Source organism: Dromiciops gliroides, chromosome 3 (assembly GCF_019393635.1).
Source record: "Dromiciops gliroides isolate mDroGli1 chromosome 3, mDroGli1.pri, whole genome shotgun sequence".
Lineage (NCBI taxonomy): Eukaryota > Metazoa > Chordata > Mammalia > Microbiotheria > Microbiotheriidae > Dromiciops > Dromiciops gliroides.
The window spans coordinates 258,520,937-258,547,682 of NC_057863.1; the positions used below are offsets into that span (position 1 = coordinate 258,520,937).

Consider the following 26,746-nt stretch of genomic DNA (forward strand, 5'->3'; position numbering starts at 1 on the left):
AAGAAGAAATTCAAATACATTGGAGCCACAGTAAGGATAGCACAAGATCTAGCAGCTTCTACATTAAAGGACTGGAGGGCATGGAATATGGTATTCCAGAGGGCAAAGGAATTGGGTTTACAACCAAAAATCATCTATCCAGCAAAACTGAGTATAATCTTTCAGGGGGAAAATGGGACTTCAATGAAAAAGAGGACTTTCAGGTATTTGTGATGAAAAGACCTGAACTGAAAAGAAAATTTGACTTTCAAATGCAAGACCCTAGAGAAGCATAAAAAGATAAACAGGAAAAAGAAATCATGAGAAATTTTAAAAGATTAAAGTATTTACATTCCTACATGGGAAGATTATATGTCTAAATCATAAGAGCCTTCTGAGTATTAGGGCAGATGATAGGAATAAATCTATACAGAGGTCACAGGTGGGAAATGATTATGAAGGGATGATACCTATAAAGCATTTATTTTTTTGTTTCTCTATTTTGGGTGGGGGGCGGTTGGGGTTAATGAGTGCCTTGCATCTGAAGCCAAATTTGGACTCAGGTCTTCCCGTGTTTAGGGCAGGTGCTTTGTCCACTATGTCACTTGGCTGCCCCATGATGACATCTTTGGGGTAAAATTAAGTGGGGAGAGGAATACACTGGGGGAGGGGATAGGGGAGTGGCAGAATAGGGTGAAATCTCACATGAAACAGGAAACGGGGGCAGCTAGATGGCGCAGTGGATAGAGCACCGGCCCTGGAGTCAGGAGTACCTGAGTTCAAATCCGGCTTCAGACACTTAACACTTACTAGCTGTGTGACCCTGGGCAAGTCACTTAACCCCAATTGCCTCACTAAAAAAAAAAAAAGAAAGAAACAGGAAACGGCTTATGGAGTGGGGGCGGGGGGAGATGGGGGAGGCATGGAAAAGTAAAGTAGCCTTATACACATCAGAATTAGCTCAAAGACCTTAATCTCATCAGAGTTGGTTCAAGGAGGGAATAACATACACATCCAATTGGGTGGAGTAATCTATCTAACCCTGCAAGAAAGCAGGAAGGGAAGGGGATAAGGAGAAAAGGGTGAAAGAAGGGAGGGCAGAGCTGGGAAGGGGGCAGTCAGAAGCAAAATAATTTTTAGGCGGGATAGGGTAAAAGAAGATAGAAAATAGAGTAAATATCATAGGAAGGGAATAGGATAGAGGGAAACAATTATGATGATTGATTATAATGGGAAAATGTATGGTACCTACTTTGCTGAGCTATTGTGAAGAAAATTCTTTGTCAGGCTTAAGGTACTATATAAAAGTTATGATGAACAGGATGCTATCAGAAAAACCTATAAAGACCTACATGAACTGAAGCAGAGTGAAATGTACTGTATACAAAATAATAGCAATAGTTTAAGATGATCTGCTGTGAAGGACATGGTTATTTTCAGCAATGCAATGCTCCAATATAACCCTGAAGGATTTATGAAAATCACAATCCATCTACAGAGAAAGAACTAATGGTATCTGAAAACAGATTGAAAAGCATTTTTTTGACAATTCCTTAATCTGAAGTTTTGTTTTTATCTGTTTTCTCTCACAACCTAGCTAATGTGGAGATGTTTTCCATGACTACTCATATATAATTTATATTGAATTGCTTGAATTCTTCGAGGTGGGGTGGGGAGGGAGGGAGGAAGAGAAGTTGGAACACAAAGTTTTTTAAAAATTGATGTCAAAATTTGTTTTTACATGTAATTTGGAAAATAAAATTCTAAACAGAAAAAAAAATACTAGTAATAGCAAGAAGAGAAGAAAAATAAATTGAAGAAATCAGAATGGGCAACGAAGTAATAAAACTATTTCCCTTTCAAGACAATATGACAACATATTTGGAGAATCCTAAAGATTATACTAAAAAGCTATTTGAAATGATCAATAAATTTAGCAAAATAGCAGGATATAAAATAAACCCATTTAAATCATCAGCATTCTGTATATCACCAACAAATATCTGCAAGAAGATACCCCATTTAAATAACCATAGACAACATAAAATACCTGGGAGTCTACCTGCCAAGACAAACCCAGGAATTACATGAAAATAATTATAAAACAGTTTTTATACAAAAAATGCAGATTTAAATAATTGGAAAAATATTCTTTGTTCATGGGAGGACAGAATCAATATTATAAAAATGATAATTCTACCTAATCTACTTATTCAATGCCATACCAATAAAATTTCCCAAAAAAAATATATTTTTAGTGAACTAAAAAAATAACAAAATTCATTTGGAAGAACAAAAGGTCTAGAATATAAAAGGAATTATTGGGAAAAAAAGTAAAGGAAGGAGGTCTAGGAGTATCAGATCTTAAACTGTGTTATAAGGCAGTCATGGTACTGCCTAAGAAATAGAAAAGTTGATCAGTAGACCAGAATAGGCATAGGATATACTATTGCAACCTTGTGTTTGAAAAAAGTAAATATTTAAGCTTTGGGGATAAAAATATGCTATTTGGGGGCAGCTAGGTGGCACAATGGATAGAGTACTGGCCCTGAATTCAGGAGGACCTGAGTTCAAATCTGGCCTCAGACACTTGACACTTACTAGCTGTGTGATCCTGGGCAAGTCACTTAACCCCAATTGCCTCACAAAAAAGAAAAAATGCTATTTGGTAAAAATCTAGAATTATGGCCACAGAGTTATGAAACTGTGTAAACCCTTTGACCCAGCAATACCAATATTAGGTCTGTTTCCCAAGGTGATTGGGAAAAAGGAAAAAACTTATATGTTCTAAAATATTTATAGCAGCGCTATTTCTGGTGGCAAAGAACTGGAAATGAAGGGGATGCCCATCAACTGGGGAATGGCTGAACAAGTTGTGGTATATGATTGTGATGGAATACTACTGTGCTATAAGAAATGAGCTAGCTGATTTTAGAAAAACATGTAAAGACTTGCCTGAAACAATGAAAAGTGAAGTAAGGGGAACCAGGAGAATGATGTGTATAGTAACAGCAATATATTGGGGGGGGGTTGTTTTTGGTTTTTTGTGGGGCAATAAGGGTTAAGTGACTTGCCCAGGGTCATACAGCTAATAAGTGACAAGTATCTGAGGCCAGAATTGAACTCAGGTCCTCCTGAATCCAGGGCCGGTGCTTTATCGACTGTACCACCTAGGTGCCCCCTGACAGCAACATATTGTTAAAAGAACTGTCAATGACCAAGTTATTCTGAATATTAGATTCAAATCAACCATAGAGGACATATAAAGGAAGATGCTATACATCTCCAGAGAAAGAACTGATAACTAGAACTATGCATAGTATGATTTTACATATATTTATAACTCTGAATCAAATGGTGGCCTTTTCTAGTGGGGGGGGGAGGGCCCACAGGGAATAAGAGGGTGAGCAGGGAGACAGTTCAGAATTTAAAATGTAACAAAAAATAGAAAAAATAAAATAGAAAAAAATCAATAAATATAAATAATTGTACATAAATGTGCCTGCTGTCACAGTTTAATGCCCATGTATTTTATGTTTTCTGTATATAATTGTTATTGTTTCTTCCAGGTTTTTTTTTTGTTTGGGTGTTTTATTAATACCATGAATAGGGTGTATGTGTGCTATGTGCTACCGTTGTAGGTTTTGTATGTTTATATGGGTCTTTCTAGATGTTGCTCAAAGGAAGTTATAACTAGTTATCTCTAGTGTCTCTTCTGGCTATCATTCTCCATGGGAAACTGATTTCTGCTGGAAAGGGAAGCAAAATGTTGTGGTCATGGGGTTGGCCTCTCTAGTCTCCTGAAGGAGAAAAAGTATACCTTAAGGGGCAGCTAGGTGGCACAGTGGATAGAGCACCGGCCCTGGATTCAGGAGGACCTGAGTTCAAATCCAGCCTCAGACACTTAACACTTACTAGCTGTGTGACTCTGGGCAAGTCACTTAACCCTCATTGCCCTGCCATTAAAAAAAAAAAAGTATACCTGACTGGAATTATACAGGGTGGGCCAAAAGTCATGAAGGGGCCTGATGTTTTAATAACTTTTTGAAAATTATTTTTTCTCTATTTTTTACCATTTATGAGATGTGATTTTTCACATGCAATGTAAATTCATTTCCTATATAAACTGTATATGATGCTATGGTATTTTAAGCTAAAAACAGAAAATGAAGGAGTTATTAAACATTTGTGACTTTTGGCCAACCTATATATCTTTCTGCCCTGCTTAAATACTGTTAGTCTATGGGAAATGATTTTGAGATTCAAAAATAGTTTCTGATCCCTTAAGAGCGAAAGTGCACCCAAAACTATATATTTAAGGCTTACCTCTCCACTAAATGCCAGTTCTGCAAACAATATAAATAGCCAATAAGCCCATTTGTCCAAACCAATAGCAAATAGAAATCAGAGAAGTAATAAAGATGAAAATATACCAGACAATACAAAGAGTGAATGAGCTCTCCCATTGGGAACAAGATAACTAAGCTCAACCAAGAGAGAGAGCTAGCATTTCTCACAAAGAAGAATTTCCTAAGCCTCAAATGTCATAACCTGGGATTTGGGATATGATCAAGGTAACCCATTCACATGTCAGCTTTTTCTTAAGAGTCTTTCTTTCTGGGAGGTAGAGTCAAAATGGCAGAGAAAAGGCAGGGACTCACCTAAACTCTCCCAAATTCCCCTCTAAACAACTTTAAGACCTCAAAACAAATTCTTAGAGGGGCAGAACCCAAAAAAAGGACAGAGTAAAAGAAATTTCCAGCCAAAGACCACTCAGTCTCACAGAAGGTGAGCAGGAAAAGTCTATCGTAATGGTGTGAGACTGGAGTAGAGGCATGACAGTACAGGCTACACCCCAGCAAACCAATAGCAAATTTTGAGAGCTACTGAATCAAAGGTGGTAGTGGCTACCTTCAGAACTCTCAACCAACAGATAGGGGTGTCAAACAGCTGGTCAGAAGGAGATTATAGGAGTCCCTTTGCATAGCCAATATTTGTTTCAGGATCACAGTCCTGAGTCACAGTCCCTGGGTAAGAAGAAGCACTAGCACACCAAAGCTTGCAATTCCAGGGGAGTGTGTGGGGTAGGGGAAGGGGGGGAGGCCAAGGGAGACAGTTCAGAACTTAAAATGTAACCAAAAAATAGAAAAAATAAATCATTCAGGAAAAAAATACTTAAATATAAATAATTGTACATAAATGTGCCTGCTTTCATAGTGTAATGCTCATGGCTGGAAAAGACTACTTGTGGTTACTAACAGACCAGAGCACAGGCCAAGAGAGTAGTAAACACACCTCTCCTTAAATCATACCACCCTCAAAAAGCTGAAAGTTTACAGAACCCCAGAACTAGTTGCACAAGAAACGTGGACCTTGGGACAGTGTCCCCTTTCCCAACCCCATCCCAAGCAGAGCCCAACTTTAATATAATTCCTGGAAGAGCTCAAAAAATTATTTTAAAAATCAAATAAGGCAGGGAGAGAAAAAATTCAGAAAAAATGAGTGATGCGAAATCATGAAAAAAGAGTCAACAGCTTGGTAAAGGGGGGGGCACAAAAAAGCTGAAGAAAATAGCACAGTAAAAAATAGAATAAGCAAATTGGTAAAAGAGGCGCAAAAAGCGAATGAAAGAAAGAATGCTAAGCAGAACTGGCCAATTGGAAAAAGAAGTACAAAATTTCACTGAAGAAAACTATTCCTTAAAAAGTAAAATTGGTCAAATGGAAAAGCAGATACAAAAGCTCATTGGAGAAAATAATTCTGTAAAAATTAGAAATGTGCAAGTGGAATCTAATGATTCCATGAGACATCAAAAAGCAATAAAACAAAATCAAAGAATGGAAAAGTACAATAATATGTGAAATATCTTATAGGAAAAACAACTAACCTAGAAAATAGATCCAGGATAAATAATTCAAGAATTACTGGGCTCCCTAAAAGCTGCAAACAAAAAAAGAAGAAAGAAATGCCTAGACATCATCTTTCAAGAAATTATCAAGGAAAATAGCCCTGATATTCTAGAACCAGAGGGTAAAATTGAAATTGAAAAAAATCTACCTCCTGAAAGAAATCCCAAAATGAAAGCTCTCAGGAATATTATAGCCAAATTCCAGAGCTCCCAAGTCAAGGAAAAAATATTGCAAGCATTCAGAAATAAACAATTCAAACATCATGAAGCCACAGTCAGGATAATACAAGATTTTAAATTTTTTTATTTAATATTTTATTTTTCCTCAATTATATATAAAAACAATTTTCAACATTCATTTTTAAAATTTAATTCCAAATTCTCTCCCTCCCATCCCATCCCCCTCATTGAGAAGGTAAGCAATTTGATATATGTTATGCAAGTGCACTCATGCAAAACATATTTCCATATTAGTCATGTTGTAAAAGAAAACATAGACCAAAATTAAAAACCAAGAAAAATTAAGTTTTAAAGAAGTATGCTTCAATCTGTATTCAGACTCTATCAGTTCTTTCTCTGGAGATGGATAGCATTTTTCATCATAAGTCCTTCAAAGTTCTCATGGATCATTGTATTGTTGAGCATACCTAAGTCATTCACAGTTGATCATATTATAATATTGCTGTTACTGTGTACAATGTTCTCCTGGTTCTACTTATTACACTTTGCATCAGTTCATATAAGTCTTTCCAGGTTTTCCTGAGAGCATTTAGCTCATCATTTTTTATAGCACAATAGTATTCCATCACAATCATATACCACAATTTGTTCAGCCATTCCCCAACTGATGGGCATCCCCTCGATTTTCAATTCTTTGCCACCAGAAAAGAGCTGCATTTACTCTTTGCTTTTATCTCTTTTGAAATACAGACCTAGTAGTGGTATCGCTAGGTCAAAGGGTATGCATGGTTTTATAGGCCTTTGGGAATAGTTCTGTGTTTGTTTTTTTATCATTAACTTGCTACAACTGTGTTTTATAAATAAAATGCTATTGTACCAGTTTTGATGGTAAGCATTTATTATTTACTAATATTATATACCAGTAAAGGATTAACCACATGTCTCCCTAACTTCTCCTGGTCTCTGGCCATCATATATACATTGTCCTAAGAGGCAGAGCCAAGCCAAGAGCCGACATGCCAAGAGAGAAAGAGAGTTAAGCACCAGCCAAGAGAGAGGTAGATCCTAGCGTGGCCAAGGGTTTTATACTCTTTTGTTAGAGGCAGGTCATTATACATTGACCAAAGCTAATTCATTAGCATCATTCAATTCCATTGGTTGACATGACTTGAGGGTTGTCTAAATTAAAATGAACTCTACAGATGATATTAGGGAGAAGATCCTCACTCAGTTTGCTCAAGGTAAAGTCCATTATCTAGGTGTGATCCTTCACTGAGCTGGACAGAAGAATCAATCTCCTTTTCTTTTGTTCCCTTGGCTTTGTCCCATGCAAGATCTGAACTTTTTGGAGGGGGAGGTGGGAAAGACTGAGAAGCTGATCTCTAGGTCCCCCAAGAAATCCATTATTAATAATTATTTTCTCACAGTTCCAAAATGCTCTGCAAATTGGTTGAATCAGTTCACAACTCCATCAACAATGAATTAGTTTCTCAATTTTCCTATATCCCCTCCAACATTTGTCACTTTCTTTTTCTATCCTATTAGCCAATCTAATAGGTATGAGGTAATACCTTAGAATTGTTTCAATTTGCATTTCTCCAATCAATAGTAATTTAGAGCATTTTTAACATGGCTTTAGATGGCTTCATCTGAAAACTTCATATATTTTGATGATTTGTCAATAAGGGAATGACTCTTATTTTTATAAATTTGACTCATTTCTCTATATATTTCAGAGATGAGGCCTTTATCAGACAAACTTAAAATTTTTTCAGTTATGATTATGAACATATTTCCCTTCATTCTATTCCTCCCATTTATTCTATTCTCTTTCTTCTTTCACCCAGTCCCTCCTCAAAACTGTTTTGCTTCTGACTATTGTATCCCCCAATCCACCCTCACTTCTATGAGCCCTTCCCCTTCTCTTATCCCCTTCTCCTCTTATTTTCCTATAGGTAAGATAGATTTCTATACCCAATTGAGTTTGTATGTTATTCCCTCTTTGAGGCAATTCCAATGAGAGTAAGATTCAAGTGTTCCCTGCTACCTCCTCTATCTTCCCCACCACTGTAAAAGCTCTTTCTTGCCTTTTTTATGTGAAATAATTTACCCCATTCTACCTCTCCCTTTCCCTTTCTCCCAGTACATTCCTCTTTCTCACCCCTTAATTTTATTTTTTTAGATGGCATCATATCATAGTCAACTCACACCTGTGCCCCCTGTCTATATATACTCCTAATAATGAGAAGGTTCTTATGAGTTATAAGTATCACCTTCCCATGTACAAATGTAAACAGTTTAACCTTATTAAGTCACTTATGATTTCTGTGTTCTGTTTACGTTTTACTACATTAAAGGTTTGGAAGGTTTGGAATGTGCTATTTTGAAGAACAAAGGCACTAGGATTACAACCAAGAATCATCTACCCAGCAAAATTGAGTATAATCCTTCAGGGGAGAATATCGACATTCAATGAAACAGAGGACTTTCAGGTATTCCTAAGGAAAAGAGCAGAGCTGAATAGTTTCAAATTTAAGACTCAAGAGAAGCATAAAAAGGTATACCAACTGTTTTATTTATTAGGTTTTTAGGCTCAACTAACTGAATTACTTTGCTCTTTGTACTGTATTGTATATTTTTTTCCTTTGCTAATCCATGGCTCAAAGCCCATTTGCATAACACTCTCTCCACTGGGGGAGATTAGTTACTCAATGCATAATGCTTGTGTAAGGAGTGAGTTGGTGAGAGACTGGGAGAAGAAAAGTCTTTGTCTTCTGGTTTCCAGCTTCCAGAGAGAAGAAATGTAGTTTTAGGCTCTCTTCAGTTCTCTGAAGGGAAAGAAAGACTTTTTTTGAGTGATCTAAAGAAACTGGCTTTTTAACTTTCTATAGTTTTCTATATTTGAAGAGTATTGGACAAACATAGGTAGAATTCAGGCAAATATCTTATCCCAGCATTTATGGGCTAGCAAGTGTTTCACTTTCCCATCTCAGCTAAGAGTAGGGTTTCTCTCTACTCCCCATACATTCTTCTATTTTAATGATATTAATTTGTCATTCTTCTTTCCAAGAGGTGTGTCCTTATCCTTTCTAGGATTCCCTAGAATTTCTTCCCAGGAACACTGATGTAAAATGATGCTAGAGGGGTCCAATGGGAAATATTCTATAACCCCTATCCTAGGGATCTTGATCCTGTTCTTTTTCTTTTGCCTCTTTTCCTGATCCTTTTTTATACCATGTTATCTTCTCATCAAATCTATAATCCACTGAAAAAAAACTTCACTAGGCCTTACCATTTCCTCAAGATATCTATATAACTCCTTTGCTCACCAAACTCTCAGAAAAAGTTGTCTGTTCTCATTGTCTCTACTTCCTTCTTTAATCACTCAACTGAAACTGTTCTCTCCAAAGTTTATTGTATTTATTTTATTTTTAAAATGTATTATTAGGAACTAAAAAAACATGAAGAAACATAGTTATTTGCAAATACAAAGAAAAACAGAATAAAAAGGATTGTATATGAAATAAAAAATCTCTACTATGTAGAGCTTATAAGTTTTTAGAAGTATATAACAAATAATAAAAGTATATAACAAATAACAAAAAGTATATGACAAATCAACACAGTAGTCCCAGAACTTTACTATATGTGTCTCCCTCTGAGATTCCTTCATCTTTTCTGTGCTTCCATTGCCCTGAATTAAGCATTTTTTAAAACTCATAACAAATATATATAATAAAGCAAAACAAATTTCCACATTGGCTATGTACAAAAACATGTCTTATTCTGCATTTTTCAATCCATCACCATTGAATTCATGATCTATCACTACATAGATCACAATTCTACAGTCTTTCAAAGATCTTTTTCTTTTCTTTCTTTTTTTTGTGGGGCAAGGGAAGTTAAGTGACTTGCCCAGGGTCACACAGCTAGTTAAGTGTCAAGTGTCTAAGGCCGGATTTGAACTCAGATACTCCTGAATCCAGGGCCAGTGTTTTATCCACTGCACCCCCTAGCTGCCCCAAAGATGTTTTTCTTTATAACATTATTGTCATTGTACAAATTGTTCTCCTAGTTCTGCTCACTTCTCTCTGTATTAGTTCATGAAAATCTTCCCAGTTTCCCATGAAACTTGCTACTTATGGCATTTCTTATGGCATAATAATATTCTATCATATACATATAGCATCATTTATTTGGCCATTCCTCAATAGGAAGACACCTAGGTTTAGGCTCCTATTGAAAGAGCTACTGTAAAGAGGTCCTTTCCCTCTTTATTTGCTCTTTCTGTGGTGTAGGCCTAGTTATGGAATAGCTAAATTATAGGATCTATGCAGTTTACTAATTTTTGAGGCACAATTCTATTGGCCTCTTAATCGTCAAATATCATCATCTTTTCTCAGTCCTAATCCATCTCAACCAATCTGCTGCATTTGATACTCCTATAGTCACTTTCTTCTCTGGGTTTTCAGGACACTAATCTCTCCTGGTTTCCTCTTATTGTCTGACTATTCCTTGTCTATCTCCTCTCACCTCACATTTCAGTCCTTAACTAGACCTGTATGCAAGAAAATTAACATTTCACATTACTATCTGAAACTATTTAATTTCCTATTTTTGATGAGTTTGAGTATTAACTAACCCACTTACTTCTGAGTTCTTTTGAGGGAATAAATAGAATTCTTCCCCCTTTCTGAGCTTTGCAATTGTTTTATTTATTAGGTATTTAGGCTCAGCCAACTAAACCACTTTGCTCTTTGGAAAATTGTATTGTAATTTTTCCTTTGTTTTTGTGTAAACATGGAATCATTCTATGATCAGTCCTTTGCTGACTACAAAATTTGCTCTTTGAAGTTGTAGTTCTGAATTTTTTTTTTTTGCAGGGCAATGAGGGTTAAGTGACTTGCCCAGGGTCACACAGCTAGTGCCAAGTGTCTGAGGTCAGATTTGAACTCAGGTCCTCCTGAATCCAGGGCCAGTGCTTTATCCACTTGTAGTTCTGAAATTTGACTTAAGATAATTCTTGCTGAGTTAAAGTCACTCACCAAAGTGATTTTCTGTGGATTCCCTAGATCTGTACAGTAGTATCTGCTCCTGATCTTTATGGATGATATTTAAATTATATTATTCCAGTTTCATTTTATTTTTCTGGAAGATCTATAACCTTGAGATAATTTTTCCATCTTCTGTCTTCAAGTATTTTAACTTTTATGTGTTCTTCCAATCTTGTTATTTACTTTAACTCATTTTTTGTTCTGTCTTTGTGACTTTGCATTTGAATTTCATTTGTCTTTTTGTACTAAATTGACAAGTCTCTCATCAGTTTTAATTTAAAGCTCTACTTTTTTACCTAATTTTTTAATGTTTTTACTTAAGTTTTTGATGGCTCTCCTGAACTATTTGCTATGTTCCTAGCGTGGCTCCATTGTCTTTTCAGGGAGACAGGTAAAATTTATGATATCTTCATCTTCCTCAAGGGATTTTGAGTTAAAATTCTTTTCTTTTTTTGCAAAGGACCAATCTGGTTCTTTTTCTGAATTTTTTTCTAACTTTTTCTCTTCTGCTAGTTTTTTCTTATGTTTCTGACTCTATTGATTTTTCTGTGGAGTTCTTAATGAAAACATTCAATCCTTTCTTTCAAAAGGTCCAGAATTGCTACATCCCTTCCTTAAGCCCTTGCTGCTCTCTTTTTTCTCAAACAAGTAGGGTGGACCAAGATCTGTTTCCCTCAGAGAGTGAGGGTGACTAATTGGAACTGTTTAGCATTCAAAGACCTTTATAACCTAGTCCTTTGCTTCCTTTCCATTATTCTATTTTTATTTCTTTTTTCTTTTTTTGGTAAGGTAATTGGGGCTAAGTGACTTGCCCAGGGTCACACAGCTAATAAGTGTCAAATGTCTGAGTCCGGATTTGAACTCAGGTCCTTCTGAATCCAGGGCTGGTGCTCTACCCACTGCACCACCTAGCTGCTCCCCTTTCCATTATTCTTACACCTTACTCCCTGACACGTACTCAATTCAGTAATACTTGCCTCTTGGCTGCTCCACAAACAAGACACTCACTTTCTCTGCTAAAGGTATTTTTTTCTGGCTGTCTCCCATGCCTAGAAGCTCTCCATCCTCAACTCTGTCTACTTACTTCCCTGGCTTCCATTAAGTCTCAACTAAAATTTACATTAATCCTTTCCCAACCTGTCTTAATTCTAGTGCCTTCCCTCCATTAATTATTTCCTATTTAGTTTGCTTTGTATATATTTGTTTGTATGTATCTCCACTTAGATGAAGGCAGGAACTCTTTTGCCTCTTTTTGTATCCCTAGAGTTTAGCAGAGTGCCTGGAACATAGTAGGCAATTAATAAATATTGATTGATTGATTGATGAAAAGTAAAAATCATTCTTAGCTCAAGGGCATACAAAAATATGCATTGGGTAGATATGGGCCAAGGGTTAAAGTTTGCCAACCCCCTGGTATAAGACACAAAGAATCCTAATAAGGTGACAATCCAATGAAATAATAGAGAAGGCTAATTTATAATCCCTAATGTGCTCATTTAGCATCCCTATACCCACCAGCCACCACACTCTGGCAGGGACACAAAGTCAACCCATAGAACTCAACAATTCCCACACCCCCACTTCAAATAGATATTGTTTATGTTACAATGGTTCCAAATCTACATTTCTCCATCTTATCCCCAAGAATAGCGTTGGAGATTTTTGACAAATGCTTTGCTAAAATATGGGTAAACAAGATATGTATGGAGTTAACACAAATATATTAGACCAAGGACCATTTCCCAATAGATTAGTGATCAAAGGATAAGAAGAAACAGTTTTAAAAACAAGAATGGTGAACTATCGACAACCAATAGCAAAAGTATGCAAAATCACTAATATTATGAAAAAATTCAAATTAAAACAATTTTGAGGTTTCATCTCACACTTAACAAACTGACAAAGATAACAAAAAACAAACAAACAGGGAGGACATACTAATACACTGCTGGCAAACTGTAATTGGTCCAACACTTCTGAGAAACAATTTGCAATTATGATAGAAAAGTTACTAAATTATTCATACTCTTTGAACCGTCTTTCCCACTATTGGGAACATATCCTAAAAGGAGTCAGAGACAGATATGAAGACCTGATGTATATTTAAATATCATTTTTGTAATATCAAACAACTGAAAACAAAGTTGGTACCTACTGCTTAGAGAATGGCTGAACACTAGGAATAATGAACATTAAGTAATGGCGACTATGAGGAATGCAGAAAAACATGAAGAAACTTCTATGAACTAATAAAGAGTAAAGAAAACAGAACCAGGAATAGAATGTAGACAGACTGAAAACAAAAAGAATAACAGAAGGAAATCAAACTCTAGGTAATTGTAATGACCAATCTTGGTTCCAGAGAACAGATAACAGAGCATATCTCCCACTTCAGAAGAGAGGTGTAAGCCTACAGAAGCAGTTATTGCATATGTTGTCATTATCAGTTGCTTTTCTTTGTTACAAAGGAGGGTTCAATGCTGGGGAGAGGAGGTGGGAAGAATGGAGAAAAAGGAGAAGGGGCAATATCCAAAAATGACTGTGATATAAAAATTTTAAAACCATCAATAAACCTTATTTTTGAAAAATAATATGTAGATAAATTACATCTACAGTATTCACCTATATCTACCAGTCTAGTAACCTTAATAAAAGAGAAAGATTATTCTGGCATGATCCATTCTTTTTTGTTTTGTTTTGTTGTTTTTTTTTTTTTTTTTAGGCAACGGGGGTTAAGTGACTTGCCCACGGTCACACAGCTAGTAAATGTCAAGTGTCTGAGGCCGGATTTGAACTCCGGTACTCCTGAGTCCAGGGCTGGTGCTTTAACCACTGCGCCATCTAGCTGCCCCGCATGATCCATTCTTAATGAAGTTATGCTAGATCTCTATAATAACCACTTCCTTGTCTACATGTTTGTCTACTTTACTAATATGTTCTAGAAATCTCTCAGGAATATAAGTAGACAACCATCCTTGCTCTTACAATTTTTTTAAAAAAAGTAGGACAAAATTTGGCCTTTTCTAAACCCAAAGTACCTTCTCATGATCTTTTGTTGTTGTTGTTGTCCATTTCATAAAAAATAATAATTTATTGTCAACAAAGGGGTATGTACAAAGGGAAAGAACGGGAGAGGAGGGGACTGGGGAGGCAGGGTGAAAAGCGGGCAGAGCTTGGAGTCTCCAGAGCTCCTTCTCCCCCACCCTGGAGCTCCCCCTGCTTGGCTGCAGGGGGAAGGGGAAAGAGGTGATGGACTCCCTGTCAGGAGGGCCCAGAGGAGGTGGGGGGAGAGGAGACTCCCCTGAGGTAGTAGAGGGCTCCAGTGGGTCCCCCCTTGCCTTCTCATGATCTTTTTTTGTTTGGTTTTTTGGTTTTTTGGTTTTTTTGGTGAGGCAATTGGGATTAAGTGACTTGCCCAGGGTCACACAGCTAGTAAGTGTTAAGTGTCTGAGGCCAGATTTGAACTCAGGTCCTCCTGACTCCAGGGCCGGTGCTCTATCTACTGCGCCACCTAACTGCTCCCCGTCATGATCTTTTAAGGATCACTTATAGTGGTTCAATACCTGCCGGTTCTTTCAGTATTTATGAATCAATACTTCTACCTTATTGATAGGTTCATGTTAGATATTTCCTTTTTAATATTCTGTATCAACTCCCTTTTAAGCCAATTTTAGTCTTTTCTCTAAAATCCAAAGATCGTTCTCCTTGGTAGAGAAAACAGAAATGAGAGTTGAGCCATGGTGCCTTTTATCCATCATCTAGGTATCATTGATTCATCCACCTCAAGAAATAGTCTAACCCCCATTTTGATCCTTCCTTTGTCCCAAAAAAATAGCTTTTAAAAACAAACTTTTTGTTCCTTGGCCTGTCCATGATGAGAATGAAGACCATTCTAGCAATCAGACTGTTGACATCCCAGAAAATGCTGACATCTCTCTCAAGGGCAGGACAGTTATTGTGAAGGGCCCCATATCAATGTTGAGCTCAGTTTCCTTGGAAAGAAGAAAACAAAAATGAGTTGTTGTTGTTTTTAATGGACGTTTATGCTGCCAGAGATGACTAAGATACAAACTGAGAAGGGGGCAATAACTCAAAAATCCTCTACAATCAAAGCTTCAAAGAAAAAACAGCTTTCCCTCAAGAACAATTAGAATTCTTCAAAGAAATGATGCAAGAATTTAAAAAAAGAAATTATAAAAGAATTAGAGAGAGGCATGGATTGATAGCTAAAGAAGAGGTCAAATAAAAGTTTAATAACAAACTACCTAAAATGATAATGGACAATATGGAAATTAATGATTCCAGAAGAAAACAATAATCTACAAAATAATTCAGTCAAAGAATTGAGAAAATAGAGATACCTCATATTTTAAAAAACTGACCTGGAAAACCAATCAAGGAAAGGTAACAGAAGAATCACAAAATTAGCTTAAATTAAAAATCAAAAAGAGAGCCTGGATACCATATTTCAAGAAATCATTACATAAAAATGCACAGATGTGAAAATACAAAATAATCCACTATTCACCTCCTGAGAGAAACCTCTCAAAACAAAAACTTCCAAGAAAATCACTGCCAAAATATAGAGCTTCAATATAAAATAAAAAATACTGCCAGCAGCCATAAAGAAATAATTTTAATATCAAGGAAGCGCAATGTGGATCATATAACACTTAGAAACCATCATTATAAAGGACCAAAGAACATGGAATATGTTATTCCAGAAGGCAAAGGATATAGGCTTAAAGCCAAGCATAACTTACCCAGTGAAACTGAGTATAATACTAAAGGGAGGAAAATGGATCTTCAATGAAATAAATGTCTTTCAAATATTCCTGAGGAAATAAAACAGAGTTGAAAAGGAACCCTGAAATAAAAATATAGGAATCAAGAGAAAAATTAAAAGGTAAACAAGAGTACTTTATAAAGACGAACTTTTTACATTCCAATTAGGGGAAGGGGGCTGTTAAAATGATTCTTTTAGAACCAGAATGTCACATGGGGTCATAGAGATAATCAAAACAGAAGATCTATAAATAGTTTTATTGTTTTGAAGATACTGTAAGAAAAAAGAAAAAGGTTGGGGAGATAAAAGATACTGCAGAGAAAAATGGGAGGAAAGATGGGGGGAAGTATATACAAACATGGAAAGAATAGGAATAGCAGGTATGATTTGAGCTTCATTTTCATCTTAATTTGTCAAAAAAGGGCAGAATTCACACACTGGCACACACACAGAGTTTGGTATAGGAATACATTTACCCCAACAGTGACACAAATAGAAACAAAAAAAGAGGAGAATGTAGTGTAAGAGGAAGACTAGGTTCAGGGAAGGATTAATCATATGCAAAACAGACTCTCAGCTTAGAAGGGGGATAGCAAAGAGATTAAATGGGGGAAAATAAAATGTAAATTAGCTTCCTGACTGTTGACATCACTCCCCATCAGTTCAAAAAAATCTTCTTGGATTTCTCTGAAATCATCCCCTTCATTAATTCTTTTTTGTTTTGTTTTTGTGTGTTTATTTTGTGGGACAATGAGGGTTAAGTGACTTGGCCAGGGTCACACAGCTAGTAAGTGTCAAGTGTCTGAGACCGGATTTGAACTCATGTCCTCCTGAATCCAGGGCCAGTGCTTTATCCACTTCGCCACCTAGCTGCCCCGGCTTCATGAATTCTTATAGAACAATAGTATTCCATCACATTTCTCTGACACAGTTTCTTCAGCCATTACCTAATTTATGAGTACCTCCTCAGATTGTCATTCTTTTCTACCTCAAAAAAGCTATATTTTGTATAGCCTTAGAATTTATTTTACTTAATACTGATGCCTCCCTTAATCTACCCTCTCTCTTGTCCCTCTTCTTCCTTCTCCCCTTTCTTTGATATTTCCCTGCTTAGTGAAATGTATGCGTGTATCAACTTTGTATGTATATTCTTCCTTCCTTTGACCAGTTCAGATGAAAGTGAGGTTCAAGTGTCAACAACTCTTTCCACCTCCTCCTTCTTGTTTGTCCAGATGTGTACTCTGTGTACCTTAATTATATGAGATAATTTTCCCTAACCTTGATTCCCTTCTCCTCCTTCCCATTGCAGATTGCTCTGCCCCTGTCTTTCCATTCTTCTCTTTAGATCATCAAGACATAACAGAATCACTGACAGGTCTTGTCTAATTAGATACCTTCTATGACCTCTGATAATGATAGGATTCAGAGAGCATAGATATATCAACTCAGTATTTGAATGTAAATAGTTTATACTTTTAAGTTCTTTATTGTTGTTCTTTGATGTTTACCTTTTTATGTTCCTCCTAACTATGTTTGAACTTGAAACTTGAAATTTCTACACAATTCTGGTCTTTTCATCAGGAATGTCTAGAAGTCATTAAAGAGTCTTCTATTCCTCTGTAGTATTATACTTAATTTTGCTGAGTAAGTTCTTCTTCTCTGTAAGTCTACATCCTTTGCCTTCCATGGCTGAATTCTTTCTGGATGCTTGTAGTATTTTTTTTTATCTGAAATCTCAGTATTTTGGCCAAAATGCTCCTGGGAGTAAATGGGGGAAAATTTTACAGAAAGTTTCTCTAATAAAGGGCTCATTTTTGAAATATATAGAGAACTGAGTCAAATTTATAAGAATATGAATCATTCTCTGGGGGCAGCGAGGTGGCGCAGTGGATAAAGCACCAGCCCTACCTGAATCCAGCCTCAGACACTTGATGCTTACTAGCTGTGTGACCCTGGGCAAGTCACTTAACCCTCATTGCCCTGCAAATTAAATAAATAAATAAATCAGCAAATAAGCAAATAAATAAATATAGGTAAATACGAATATGAATAATTCTCCAATTGATAGTCAAAGGAACATGTTTTCAAAAGAAATCAAAGCCATCTATAGTCATATGAAAGAAATGCTCTAAATCCCAGCTTCTTAAACTGTGGGTCACAACCTCATATGGGGTCATGTAACTGAATATGGGGGGAGGTCACAAAAATTTGGCAGTAAATTTTTGGTTTGTATACCTACTTTATAGACATCTATACCCAGGGTTTCATAAAAATTTCTTGGGCAAAAAGGCGTTGCAAGTGGAAAAAGTTTATGAAGCCCTGAAAATAAAAAGAACTCTAAGCTACCACCCTACATGCATCAGATTGGCTAATATAACAGGAAAGGAAAATGACAAATGTTGGAGGGGATGTGGGAAAACTGAGAGACTAATGTATTGTCAATGGAGTTGTTAACTAATCCAATCATTCTGGAGAGCAATTTGGATCTATTCCCAAAGGGCTACAAAACTTTGCATACCCTATGATCCAGCAATACCACTATTAGGTCTGTATCCCAAAGACATCAAAGAAAAGAGTAAGTTTTTTATGTATATATAAACATTCCCTTTTGTGGTGGCAAAGAATTGGAAATTGAACATATGGCCATCAGTTGGGAAATGGCTAAATAAGTTGTGGCATATGATTGTGATGGAATACTACTGTGCTATAAGAAATTATGAAAAGGAAAGTTTCAGAAAAACTTGGAAAGATTTATATGAACTGATATAAATTGAAGTGAGTAGAGCCAGGAGATCATCGGACATAGCAACAGTAATATTGTATGATGATCAACTGAATATTTTAGCTATTCACAGCAATACAATGATCCAAGATACTTCTGAGAAATTTATAATGAAAAATGCTATCTACCTTCAGAGAAAGAACTGATAGAGTCTGAATTAAGATCAAAGCATACTTTTTTGGGGGGTGGGGTGGGGCAATGAGGGTTAAGTGACTTGCCCAGGGTCACACAGCTAGTAAGTATCAAGTGTCTGAGGCCAGCTTTGAACTCAGGTCCTCCTGAATCCAGGGCCATTGCTCTATGCACCATGCCACCTAGGTGCCCCCAAAGCATACTTTTTAAACTTTCTTTTTCTTGGGGTTTTTTCCTTGTTCTTTTTAAAAAATCTGTGGGGGGGGGTGGCAACATGGTTAATATGTAAATATGTTTTGCATGATTGCACATATATATTATATCAAGTTGCTTGCCTTCTCAATGAGGGGGGAGGGGAGGGGAGGAAGGGAGAGAATTTGGAATTCCAAATTTTAAAAAATGAATGTTAATTGTTTTTGCATATAATTAGGAAAAAATAAAATATTAAATATATATATATATAAATGTAACAAACAATTAAAAGAAAAAAGTTTCTTAAAAGGAAATAATGAAAAATTTAAATAGCTTGGAGAACATTCAATGCTCATCGTTAGGCTTGTGCCAATACAATAAAAATGACAATACTACCAAAGTTAATGAACAATTTTAATCCTACACCAAATTATCAAAGGGATCATTCATAGAATTTAAAAAGTAATAACAAGATTCATTCAGAGGAAATCCCACATTTATCTTACTACTTCTCCATGGAGGAAGATGATTTCTTCCCATGAGGGAGCAAGGGGTTTGAGGGCCTTCACCATCAAGGAACTGGAGAGGTTGTGTGAGAAGTCCAAACAGAAACTTGATGAATCACTGGAGCAATGGCTCCCAAGGACATAGTCTAATGGATCCCATGCTGAGATACCTCCACAACAGATTTCCAAAAGCTTGGGGAGCTATCTGAGGATTTATTGTCACAGAGTCAGCTAAATCTATTAAAGGCTCCAGACACAGATCCCTTTTTAGATGTCTGAGATGGGCAGTTATTTGCACTTGATCCCATAAAGATGAATTTGCATGGCAGCCAGCTGCCCCTGGGGATCTGCTAGGGAAGGGATGAAGTTCCAAAAGGAAATGGTTACCACAGATTGAATTTACCCCTTCCCTTCCCCCGACCCCAGCCTGCTACTCCCCATGGCCAGCCTGTCTCAGGGACAAGTAGATCCCTCCTGGAGGGTGGAGCCTCAACCAGAATGGCTTCAGACTTTAGTTATCTCCTCTACCACACAAATAAATATACAAGTACATGCTGATCTATATACGAGTAACTGCTGAAATCTGAGCAAGAGGTCAGGGACACTTGTGGAAATGGGTATTCTAAGAATAGGGGTGGGAGTGACAGAGCTAGCTGCCCTGCTAGGTGGGCAGATGCCAATGACATCTCCTGAAGGCACCTATTTCTTTTTTCAGAATTTCACCCCTTCCCTAGTGAAGTGGGGGAATGACATAGTCAGCCTTGCCTTTTAAGAAAATAATTTCACAGCTGTTTGGAGGAAGGATTAGAAAAGGGAGACATTGGAAGAAGGGAGACCAATTAGAAGGCTATTGCAACAGTCCAGGGGACAGATGAGAACCTGAACTTCACAGGTACCTTCAAGAACGGAGCAAAGGAGACTGTATTAAGCATGTGGAGATAGAAACCACAAGATTTGGCAAATGACTGAATATATAGGTTAGGGAAAGTGAAGAGTCAAAGATGAAATAGGTTGTCAAAACCTGGGTGAATGAAAAGATGGTCATACTTTTAACGGTAATAGGGAATTTTGAGAAAGAAGTGCGTTTTGAAGGGAAAATAATAAATGTAATGAGAACTGCAAGGCATATTACAATCCATCTGTGTCTGCTTATTCAATGTAATACATGCTGTCCCAGCCAACATGAAAAGGGAGGCAGAGCTCTTTAATTGCTGGTTACTTTCCCTAAGCACAGAGTCCACGTTGGGCACATTCCATGGTATGGAGGTGAACAGGACAGAATTTTTCCAACCCCACCACACCAGCTTCTGGGGTAGACTACCTGCCCTGAGAATCCCACAAATGGTATAGACATGTTGAATCCTTGTTGGGAGAGGCTGAGTGTTTATGTAGTAGAGGGAGAGATGGAGTGGGAAGGGCTGGGGAATAAAAGTAGGTATGCTTGCATCAGAGATAAGCCCCGTGATATAGATCTTCCCAACCTATGATTGGTTTATCACATATCCCTTGGAGTTTGTCCATAACTCCTGAGGAAAGGCCATGGTCCCTGGGGGGCTCTGGTCACGTTTTGGAGACCACTGTTCTAAATAGTATAGAGAGCTAGTTTCCTTTGTTTCACTCTTCTCATTCTGGAAATTACTTGAATTTTCTGGAGGTGGAAGTAGAGGTTTTCAATATTTGCAGTGAAGAATCACAAAAACAAAGCAAGCGATTTGTTTAGCCAGAGTCATCACTGACTGCTGTGCAGAGTTGCAATCTGAGATCACCAAGACACTGGATATAAAAAGAAACAATCTCCTCTCAGCTCTTAACTCCCTCTGAACTTGCAACCCTGTTTTATATTCACAGAACTTCTAACTTTTTTGGAGTCTGACAATGTCATAGTTTCAAGATTAAAACCAAATTCTAAATTATTTAAAATGGAAAATGACAATTTTACACTAGGGCTCTGTAATTCAAGCCTTTCCACAAGTACATTAAGCAAAATTATTACACTGGAATTTGTTTTAACTTGAATTACTCAAATATTTGAAAATTTGAGAACTGGAACTTAGGTTTTTTCTCCTTTCTATGAAATGTAAACAATTATATGACACAATAGTGACATATTTTCAATTTATTTAAACTGGGAAGAAGAAATGATACCCAGAATTCACTGTAATAGTCTGCTTCAAATATTTTTAACAGGTGTGATTTATTTGCAATTTTGAACGCGTTTAATCCTTGAAGAATCAATTGCAGAAACACAACAGAAAATACAATCTGCTAATCACACCAAATGTAGGAAACTCTTCATCAGCAAACCTTTTCTCAAAGTTTCCTTTCATATAAAGTTACCTGAGATTACATATTGTACATATTTCTCCCCCCAAAGTCTAATAAAATAAAACTGAAATACAGCCCAAATGCAGAGCCCCTGAATCCTATTCACGGCTTTTCCTTACATAGCTCTGAGGCATGAACCTAAAGTCCAAATCCAAACTGTCTCCTGATACCTTCTGCCTCTTAACTTCAAATTCCCTTCTGTGAGTAATTCAGAAAACATAAGAAGAAAGTCTCATAAATGCCATCAAACACTCACCGCTATGGACCCAGAAGATGTGGCAACAAAAACTTTGATAACCATTTTGACAGTCAGAAAGAAGAATCTCCCTCTAAAATACTCAGTGAAATAAAATTCACTAGGCAAATAATAAGTAAACCGATAGAAGCAGCAGCTGCTCCCTCCCCCTCACTGTCTCTTACAAGCAGGCATTTAGGACTTTTCCCTTCATTGGCTAATGAGTCTATGGGGAATCATTTGAGCAAATATATGATTGGTTGGTATATGTAGACATTGCATTATACCCCGTCCAAATCACTTTAAGTTGACCAGGAATACTCCCTAAAAGGCAAGGGAAAGTTATACACCAATCAGAAAATACTATGCAAATATCGGGGAAAGAAGACTTGACAGGGAGGATTATTTTAGAGTTGAAAAAGCCCAGGAAGCTCCACTGTCATGAGGAAGGCTGTGCTTACTGGTAGTATTACTACTAGGTTTAAGTTAAAAGCTACGTATTGTCACATTTATCTTTGGGTAAATAACTACTATTTTAAATACAATTTTAAATAATAAATTTTTTTAATGCCTGGCATGCAAAAAAAATAATAAATTCACCATCATACTAGAAAATATTCTCTTGAATGACCCTATTTTTTGCCCATTTCCAGAGTCCAATAATTTTCCACCTCTGCGTAGGTTTCTACTAACAGATGGAAACTAACACGTTTTATACTGTTCTATCATTTCACTGTTTTCAAAAGTAACTTTTTAAAAAAAAGATTGTTTCAAGAAAGACTGCTGTACTTATATGGTCACTTCAAAGTTTATTCAATCTCTAACTCTTCAAACTTTAGGCCATGATTCAAAATTTTATCTATAACACATTTCAAAGTTATCAGAAGTTCATAATACAATCTCCACTCCAGCTTTATTTTTACATAAAATTTACCTTTAATTAAAAGGCAGGCTGAGTGACTGTTGCTCTAGAAAGCCAAACTTTCAGTTATTAAAAATTTTAGTCAAGTCCCAGAAAATGTAATCAAGAACATTAGGGCACAATCTTTACTCTTTCAGAAACACTTCTGGGGAGTCTTCAATATGTATTGACAACAAACAGGGTATCAGTTGTCTCATGCTATCCTATACACAATGTCCAGGTGTGATGTTTTTAACTGATGTTATATAGAAGTTCCCCCACCCCCAGATCACCTGTAGCATAGCCCTAGGAGATTTTCAGGAAGGAGTGGAGGGTGCTATCAGTCAAGGCCTGTGAGAAAGGTAATAATAAAATAGGTCACATTGATGAGCAAGGCTTATATCCCAAGGAACCCATTGGTAAGAAAAAAGTCCCCATATGTTCCAAAATATTTACAGCAGCACTTTTTGAGACAGTTAAGAATTGGAAACAAAGTAGATATTGGAGAATATTTAAACAAATTATGATACATGAATGTACCACAGCTGAAAAATGTGTCACTCTTCAGCCATCTGGGCGAAGAGCATCTCCATTTTTATCTAGGCTGTTCTTTGGACAGCATAAACACCCAGTACATTATCAGGTAACTTCCAAGCCCTTTCAGCTTCGTGGGACTATCAAGAGCTTATGGTCCACTGGTATTGCCATCAAGAATGCAGTCACCCCCATACTGGATGAAGCATAAAAATAGGACTTTAGTGAAGGAAAATGTTTAAATGAGTCTTAAATTATGTCTGAAAACACTATAATACTCGTTCAGCTAAGCAAAATTGAAAGGCAATTAGTATAGCACCACTATACAGGAAAGATGTTAGGCAAAAGTTGTGTGACAAATCGTCATTTGTGTTATGTTTACTATTAACATCCTTAGCTTTGGATTCTTAGTAAAAATACCTTTTGCTCCCTTCCTCAACCTTTGATTTTATTACATATGAACAATGGCATTTTCAAAATTTTGGTTATTCCCTGAATTCTTGAGCACTGTTAATGTGTTATAACACAGGGGCGGCTAGGTAGTGCAGTGGATAGAGCACCGACCCTGGAGTCAGGAGTGCCTGAGTTCAAATCCAGCCTCAGACACTTAACATTTACTAGCTGTGTGACCCTGGGCAAGTCACTTAACCCCAATTGCCACATTAAAAATTTTTTTTTTTTAATCTGTTATAACACAAGCTCTGGAGCCATTCTCTCAACCCCAACTTGTACTTAGTCCTCACAAGTCAGCTCCTACATCTCCCCCTCAGGGTTCCAAGAGTTACCCTGAGAGAATTGGGGTATTTTTCTAATGATGGAACAGGCAGGCCCCTGTGGTACACTTATCCCATTGATTATCAGTTGATATCACCCCATGCAGAACAGTCCAGGGAGCTGCATCACTGGCCTTGCCCCACAGCAACTCCTGTCAAAGTCTTCATCCAAGACACATCATCGACCAGAGCTGGGGGACAGGTAGGGAGCTACAGGTGAGAGAGAGGGAGGGCAGCACCTCTGCACCCAACACCCTCTCCTAAGACTGAGAAGAACAAGCTTCCGTTGGGGGACTTCATCTACCAGAGCAGCTCCTTGCCCTGCACTTGGGAACTTAAGGTCACCTCCAGTACAGCAGGTAGAGCAACAGCCAACATGAGCTCAGCATGAACGTGCAGGCCTCTGAGAGCTCCAGCTGTGAGCGGATCTACACCAAACTATGCACCGGGAAGCTGGGAATCGCCATGAAGGTGGCAGGCAGAATCATTATGTTCTGGATCATCTTCATCATCGGCTATGTCACTGGCTACTATATCCACAAGTACAAGTAGCGCTTGTCTGAATCTGCTGGACACCTTTACCAGGAGCCCTCCACCTACCCAGAGATCTCTTACTTCCTGGCTCAGACCACCGGGCCAGGTTGGCCCCTGAGGGCACACACCTATAGATACACACACACACACACACACACACACACACACACACACACAGAGGCAGGGACAGTCTTTCTTTTTTTCAGGGAGAGAGAGACACATACCTAGACTGACAGACACTCAGGCACTGTACAGAAGAGATAGCCATACATGGAGACATAGACACAGAAAAAGACAGACACATACTTCTCTTCTCCCCTGCCCCAAGATAGAATTCCAGACTAAACTGTCCACATCCCAGCCTTCCCCTGCCACATTCCACCCGCAGGGAGAGTTACTGAAGCCCTGGACTGCATCTCTCTCCCACCCAGCCCCTCCTTGATTGCTCTGATCAGATGACCTCTCCTTTGGATCTGTGGCTTGACAATCAAAGGTCTGAGAAAGGTGGGAGAGGCCAGGGCACAGTTCACACTCATCACCTCAGCTTCTAGGATTCCATTTCCACCCATCCCTGCTCCAGTCACAGGTGGTGGGGGTAAAATCTACGTCCTGTAGGCTGTGACCTCTCCGCCCCGGCCCCCCACCCCCACCCCCACCCCCGGCCCACCCCTGCCCCTGGCCATGAACTCTGATTTCAACAGAAATTTGTTGAGGGAGAGAAAGACAGTGGCCCACTTATTTCCAGCAAAAATTTTTTAAAAGAGGAAGCATCTGGGGGCAGCTAGGTGGTGCAGTGGATAAAGCGCTGGCCCTGGATTCAGGAGTACCTGAGTTCAAATCTGGCCTCAGACCCTTGACACTTACTAGCTGTGTGACCCTGGGCAAGTCACTTAGCCCCCATTGCCCCGCAAAAAAAAAAAAAAGAGGAAGCATCATGTATGGGAAAGAGGTGGTATTTGGTTCAAATCCTGACTATCCCATTTATGTTGTGTAAACACGGGAAAGTTGGGAAAGTCACTTACGATCTCTGGGCCTCAGTTCCCTCAACTATAAAATGAGACCAGATTTTGAAGGTCCCTTCCATTTCTAAATCCATATTTCTATGACAATGGTTCAACAAGGAATCCTAGCAAAGCCAAAAATTTCCCATGGTCCCTGGCGGTCAGCAGGGAAATTCATAGCCTTAACCCCCAGTCCCCCAGGGCCCAAGGTCTTCCCCTAGCCTCACTGGCCCACAGCTGTGTCCCCTTTATGTGTGTGACGGGGTCTCAGACCTTCAGCTCTGGAGCTACTCTCAGAGGTATCCCCTCTAAAGTTAGTCCTTTGTGCCCTCTCCTGGATTTGCCCTCAATTGCTTCACTAAATCCTAGGGAATACTATCCCCTGGCCTACCCTGAAGGAAGAAAACCCCAGTGAATTTGAATCGGGGGCCCTGATATTTCCAATGGCCCCTGGACACAGGTGCCACAAAGACTCTCAGCCAGGAGAAAGCAGCCTTCCCTCCTGATCCGTGACCTCACCAAAGAGGCAGAGGTTGAGCCATGAAGGACTGGGGTGTTCTGGGGGTTGAACCCCAGTCTCTATGCCCCCCCCTTCTCATGCCTTTCCAGAGAGGCAGAATAATATGAAGGAAAAAAAGTCCTAGACTGGAAGGATTCTAATAAACAGCCACTTGTTGTGTGACCTTGAAAAAAAAAAAAGATTCACTGATACCAGCCTAATCACAACATCATTCAAACCTGAGGGAATCCTGGATAATTTCATCAGACACCCTTGTTGTCCACAGCAATACCTCTTAGAATCCCTCCAATCCTTCAAAACTTCAAAACTCAGCTCAAACATCATCTTCCTCAAAGGCTCTATGCTGGTCCCCACAAGCATGGTCATTAGATTTTAACAATTATGGGGGTAGCTACATGGCACAG

The 26,746-nt window shown here is 38.0% G+C and overlaps 1 protein-coding gene across 1 annotated transcript in view; it reads right to left on the bottom strand.

Annotated features, from left to right (window-relative positions):
- LOC122746467 (SH3 domain-binding glutamic acid-rich protein-like) overlaps positions 1 to 22,279 on the bottom strand; it is a 68,451-nt gene extending 46,172 nt beyond the window's left edge. The window contains 1 exon segment of the mRNA XM_043992079.1: positions 22,101 to 22,279. Within this exon segment, the coding sequence (XP_043848014.1) occupies positions 22,101 to 22,145 (45 nt within the window). The 5' untranslated portion in view covers positions 22,146 to 22,279.
- Between the last annotated feature and the right edge of the window lie 4,467 nt (positions 22,280 to 26,746).